General features: G+C 30.2%; 1 protein-coding gene across 3 annotated transcripts in view; it reads right to left on the bottom strand.

Annotated features, from left to right (window-relative positions):
• LOC111630203 overlaps positions 1 to 3,874 on the bottom strand; it is a 27,887-nt gene extending 24,013 nt beyond the window's left edge. For all 3 annotated transcript variants that reach the window (XR_002757472.1, XM_023374265.1, XM_023374266.1), the window contains exon 1: positions 3,675 to 3,874. Coding sequence is in view for 2 of the 3 variants with exons in the window: in XM_023374265.1 (XP_023230033.1) it covers positions 3,675 to 3,751 (77 nt within the window). In the remaining variant the exon portion in view is untranslated. The remainder of the gene's footprint in view (positions 1 to 3,674) is intronic.
• Positions 3,875 to 6,865: the final 2,991 nt, after the last annotated feature.

Here is a 6,865-nt window from a genome sequence, read left to right as displayed (position 1 = left end):
ATTTTTGTATTAAAGTTTTATTGATGATTTGATGAATCAACTAATTTGTTGATTGTTTGATTGTATTAACTTGATTCTTTAGATATTGAAAATTAAATAAATAACATTATGTTAATTTAAGCGTACAGAAACGTTGCTGTTGTTCCAGCAAAAATCTTATTTTCACTTTACCGAGTGCCTAGTAGGTAATGTGCAGATTACCTAGATACTCTGCACATTACCTAGGTAATTTGAGAAATAGAACAATTTTAGCAACTTTAACGGATCACCCTAGTTAATGTGCAGATTAGCTAGGTAATACACACATTAACGGATTTCGAGCTTTAGCGGTAACATATATACTGTGTATAACAGCCAGGAAAGTAAAATTAAAAATGTTTAGAAATGCGTTTAACTCATCGCTACAGAATATTTTGTCTTGTTTAGAAACGTTTAAATAAAGTATGTAGTAAAGAAAGAAATGTCTTGTTATTTACTTTCAAAATTAAAAAAAAAAACTAAATAGGGTCATTTTGACTCCCGTCATCTCAGTTAAGGGCTAAATATACAGGATACTCTATGAAAACTAACAGATAATGGTCAGGAAAAATTACATTGGAGTTAACAAAACGAAACCCTGTGCGTCTCAAGGAACACAAATATAACCATGGAAAAGGCCACAGTAATACAATTTTAACGGTAATGGCACAAGTTGAAGGATCAGTTATAAAGTGAGATAAATCTAACATTTTTAAACCAGTACATTTTCCAAAAATTGCTATGGAAATGGAAGAAATGCAGATACATAAAAGCAAGATTAAACAACAGTGCCTAAATGTTAGGGGATGCAAACCTTCCGCTTGGAAACACACAATAGAGGAACAAATAAAGATTAGCCTACAACCAACTTTATTTTTATGTTATATTTTCTTAACTTGTATTTTATATTTTTCTTGATTTTAGTTTTACTGTATTTGTGCATTATTTTGTTAACCTTATTTTTCGTAATTTACTTAGTTGTTCAATTCGTGTAATTTTAAACTGATATTTAAAACACTTGAAATGTAAAAATTTAAATTGAATGTTCGATTTGTGGAACATATGTTTAAACTTGTTTAAAAATCTGATGATGTCCTATGGTAGTAGACTGAAAACATCTATGAATAAAGAATTCTCTCAGCAAAAAGCTCAGGTGGGATGTAAGATTGTATTCTCTGTCTGCTAAGAACACACAGTATGAATAAACTTTGAGTTATGTTAACTCTTTTACGTGAAAATTTTATTCTTGTCGATTCCTTAATAATTAATACAATTGATTTATTTTATTTTGCAAGAATTTAGGATAATTTTGATGAATTAAATGAGAAAATATATTTAGCAAAAGCTTCTGAATGTTTATTCATAAAATCATTCTTTAACCAACTTGATTAATACTAAAAAGAAAATAAAACAACAATTATCCTTGGGGAAGGATAAAATGCGTGCATTTTTAAAGTATTGGAGATATTAAAAGATAAATNGAAAAAAAAGAATAATAGATATTAAAGTATTTTTTAGCTTCAATAATTTTTTTTCTTAATACAGTAAAACTTCTCTAACTCAAAACATCTATAACTCAAATATTTCTTTAACTCGAAGAAAAAGCACTTAATAGGTCTCAATGGAATAGTACAGGGATTTAATGTCTCCAACTTGAAGTTTATCATGGTCCTCGAATACTGATTTGTGTTACATTCAACATCCCAGTCTCAAATTTTAACATTTATTCTATCCTAATTATTTTATAAACCCCCGATTTTTCATTCAACGTGAGATTGTCTCTATCGTTGCACAATGTTCTTCGTAGTGACAGTTGAGGGGTTATAGGTTTCATGGTTTCATATTACCTATAACCCCTCAACCATCACTACGAAGAACATTGTGCAACGATAGAGACATTCTCACGTTGAATGAAAAATCAGGGGTTTAAAAAATTCTATTAAAACATACAGTATCAGGGGAGGAAATTATCCTAATTATTGGATTTCCATAAAATTTTCAGACAGTTAGTTGTATTTACTCTCCAACACTAATTTTCAGACAATGTTCCAGTCCAAAGCGAGAGGTCCTCTCGCTTTATATCAATAAGATGTATCTGAAAACTGTTTGATTTCATTAGTTATGTTGAACAGTTTGCTGAAAGGCATTACATGGACTGTTTAAAAAAAAAAAAACTATGAAAGATTCTTTATATAAGGCAAGAGAGGGAAAAGTACAAATCTATTTAGAATCGGCATTCTTTACTGTACTTTATTGTTCTCTAACTTGAAGTTTTTCCTGCCATTTGGAGCTTCAAGTTACAGAAATTTTACTGTAAATTATTTCATTAAGTAGACATAAATGAATTTTGTTGGATTTTAAGTATAACACTCCTAAAATCTAATAATATTTATATATTTCATCAGAATGTAAATCATTATTATGTTGTTATTTCTTTAAATATACCTTTAGAATAAACTTAATTTAGAAAACCTTAAACAGGTAGGCCTATGACATATTTCAAGGAGAGTATACAGTATTAGAAACAGTTTTAAATTAAGGATTCACTCAATATTTACTGTGCAGTTCTCTTTAATACACAACTAGGACATTGATCTTTAATAGGATTTGTGTTCATTTATAAATATTAAAATCATGAGACATACCAAAATATGCTGTTTAAAAAAGCTAATAAAGTATATTTTTATGAATTAAAAGGGAATACTTGAATAGTCCTTTGGAAAATCTTAAAAAATTTCATTACTTGAAAAAATAATATCCTTTTATTAAAGATCTTATGATTCACCATCATTTGACTTTATATTCAAAACTGATATTAAATAAAAATTTATTGTCAGGTTAATTCTGGTTATAGTCATGATTATGATTAGTTACAAATACAAATTTTGGTGCAATTTTGGTGATTTGAATTAAAAATTATTCTAAAATATATATTTAATATTAAATTTTTATAAATTCATACTCATTGCTAAGATAATAATTCCAGTAATTCTGCAACAGTATCTTCCAATAATTCTTCAACAACAAAATCTGGACAAGTTATATTTTCTGCAACACCATATTTACTACACATAGTATTTTCTAACCTCTCCTTTTCTTTCTTGCTTACTAAATAGCCATTTAATCTTTTTTAATGTATTTATATTTACATCTATTTCTAATGTATTCAAAATATCTGCCAACCAATTCATTAAAATAGCTATTAAGCAAGCAAGGAATCGTAAGGAGTGTATACAAATATAATGCATGATTTAGCATTAGATTTCATTACCAAGCCATTAACAACTTCATAGATAAAATAATTATCTTTTAAATGATTATTTATAATGTATAAATCATTTCTATCCTTTACAAAAATTTTAAAAAATATATAAAAAATCTATTTGATAGGACAAAAAAATAGAGATAATTCCCCTCCTATTTTTAAAAGAACTTCAACAAACCGCTTAAATCTAAATTAAAGTGAATAATCTCGAGCATTATCACTAATAACTTAATTATAATGAATGATGATGTTAATTTTCTATAATAAATGAGCAAATATTCAAGATTTAGGAGAATAACATTGAAATTATTTACAGAATTGGTGTTAAAATCAAGGCATAAACAGATGTTATTAAAGTCAAAAAAGTAATTATCATATTAAAGAACTTTACCTTCCAGGTACATTTCTTGTATTTTTCTTCCAAAAAGCACCTTTGTTATCATTATGACTGTCATCAATATCTTCCATTGTAATAAAAGTTTACGTTGAACAAAAATCCATTCATAATTAATGTTTATTTAAACGAATATACCATGTACACATCGAAGATTTTAACATACAAACTACCATCTTGACCATACGTCACTTACTCTTTCTCCCTCTTTTCCTGAATGTAACTTCCGTCTTACTTTTTCTTTTTTATTTTTTTTTTTTAATAACATCTACAAATTTCTTTATACTGAACGTATAAATTCTTTATTAAATAAATAATAATATATTATTGTGGCTAATTTTTTAAATTTTTCATTAAATTGAATATTCATTATTATTTTATATCAAAGATCTACCAGTCGAGATATGTGCCGGTGTAATTTTATCGGCGGCGGCTTTGGTGGTGGTGCATGAAAGTTTTGTCAGAGACACGCATTTCTTTCTTCCTTTTTTTCGTGAACAGTGCAAACGAATGCAAGTTGAAAATTGTCGCGGCGTACGCTGGCATGGCACACTATAAGCATCAATCTTTCCCGTTTGAAAAATACTATACTTTTAAAGCGTAAAAGCAATGAGCTAGAAAATACTATATAGAGTAGCTGTGACCTTTGATACAGCGCTCTTGGTGGCAACGACGAGTACTAGCGACAGCCATTTTATTTTAAGTCAAAACGTTGACGACTCTACCATGCACTGGGCAGGATTGTCACTTTAGAATCTATTTTTCTCGTCTAAATCTAAATTGTTTTGTATTCCCAAAAATTTGAGATTTAGGCAGTTAGATGAATGATAATCCAAATTGTTTCATCTCAAATTTAGCTATTTTCTAGATTTTTATTTAATTGTTATAAAGAAGGTAAGTTCAAAGTTTAAAGTAGTAATAATAGTACTTAACCTTCAATATAACAATATTTTTATAATCTAAAGTCGAGCCAGATTTTGAAGGGCTTTATTTTCAGCCACATGATTGTTTATTTGCAGTGTACTCAGTCTGCTCCGTACCATATTCACTCGTTGTTGACTTTTTTCGGACAGCGTTTTTCTTTTGCACAATATAAGTAGTGTTCTCGTGTTTTTATTATAGTTACAGTTTGTGAAAATTTTGGTTTCAACTTGTGAAAATATTTACAATGAAAAAATACATTTTGATCTTTGTCATGTTATGAACCACATTACTGAAGTTAAAATCTTCTTTGAAGCCCTGGACTGCGGGTGAAAAACATTCTTTTAACCATATATCCAGACAAAAACGAATCTTGATCTTTGCGATTAATTAAAATTAAGGTAACTAAATTATGAAGGAAAAGGGAAAAATAAAATTATTTTAATATTAAAATCCATGCGGTAAAGAAGGAGAAAAAATAGTAAATTAAATTTTTTATAAGACAAGATGAACGAAAACGAAAAAGTTAAGGTACAAGGTTCGTTCAACACCGAACGAAACACGGTGTCCAATTGTATTAATAAACAATCGTCTTTCTCGGGAACCGATCTGGTCCAATTTCGTCCGGTAACAGAGAAAGACCAATCGGGGACCGAGAAAGGGGATTAATTAATAACTAATAACGTAACGATTTGAGAGACCACATATTTTTAAGTCCAGGCCACAAGGACACTCGGTTCTTTGCCCGCGTCCCTTGCTGGGGTGTTTCACGCAAGGTTCCATCTTCGTCCTTTTCCGATGTATTCTCCGAAAGTTATAGACATGCATTAAGAGAAACCGGAAATTCCCATCTGCATTTGCCGGATATCGTATCCTGTTCGAGGTCTGGTCTTAGAATGCAACATCCGCTCAGCGATAAGAAACCACTCTCGTCATTTCCTCTTCTTCTTTCAACGACTACGCGCCGAAATCTACAAGGACTTCAACCCTTCGTGACAACAGTACTTTTATTACAGGTTAATTGTCTAATGAACGGATTGTGTTGTTTGTGAACGAGGCATTGATCACAAACCTGACTTAACCGCTCCCACATGTTGACTGTTACCGCTCGGCAGTCCAGACGGCAATAGAGACGATAACGATATATCTCTTATTAAAATCGTTATTTTTTTGAAATTTCTTTCTCTCTCCCCCAGCAGCCTCACACTTCTAAGAGGTAATAAAGAGCTAATAAGTGTGAGAAATGGAAGAAGTGTTGCATTTCCCATCAAAATAGACGAAGAAAATATGCCAGTAAGAGCAAGAGACTGTAGAAACTACATCATTATGATGTGTACAAAATGTGAACTATATCTATCATTCTGGATAATAAAGTATATTAACATGAACTAACGTTTTGTTCATTATATTGTAGACAACAATCTTAGACGCCAGTAGCTGTTACTAAAAATAGCCGCAGCAGCGGCGCGCACTTCTTCGCTTATAATCGTGTTATTATAAAGCGAATAACTTCTAAAGAACTTTGAACAGAAATTTGACCCGGAAATAATTTAATTTTTCCATTGGTATTTTTAATCATAAAGTTTTATAACACCATGTACCATATAATTTTTGTATTTTTTTTTAATTTTATGAATATAAAAATGCAAGGCGATTGTAATATATAAATTAAAGAATTTTCGTTTATTAGATAGGCGAAATAAAGTGAACTGTTTTAATCTTGGTTTTTGTTAATTGCGGATAATTAGAAAGACATGATAAATATCGCTAGTCTCACTACTGGAAGAAGAAACCGTAAGAAACCAAAAAGCGTAATTTTGAGGTTAATGATGAAATTTATAAAAAAAAAAAAAAAAATTGTAAATGTAAATAAAGAATAACATCTTCATTAAGTCCGACCTCTCTCGAGACGACACATGACACCACTCTATCTCCCCCACCCCTGTAACTTTTACCATCAAAATATAATAGCATCAAAGCTCCTTAAACACAAGCTATCACGTGAAATTTCGTTTCTTATTAGCCAACACACACATACACGAAATATTTCTTCCTTTTTTGGATTCAGGTGGTCTCAAAACGTGGAGATTTGCAAAAAAAACTCAAACTTCGAGGGTCAAATTTGACACGATTCCAATGCTTTCTCTGTTTATGTATATGTTACCGCTAAAGCTCGAAATCCGTTAATGTGCATATTACCTAGCTAATCTGCACATTAACTAGGGTGNAAAAGGTGAATTTAGACCAAACTTCTAACTTAAAGGGTC

Source organism: Centruroides sculpturatus, unplaced genomic scaffold (assembly GCF_000671375.1).
Source record: "Centruroides sculpturatus isolate CEXI.00-Female unplaced genomic scaffold, Cexi_2.0 scaffold613, whole genome shotgun sequence".
Taxonomy (NCBI): Eukaryota; Metazoa; Arthropoda; class Arachnida; order Scorpiones; family Buthidae; genus Centruroides; species Centruroides sculpturatus.
This window is presented reverse-complemented; position numbering and strand designations above follow the sequence as displayed.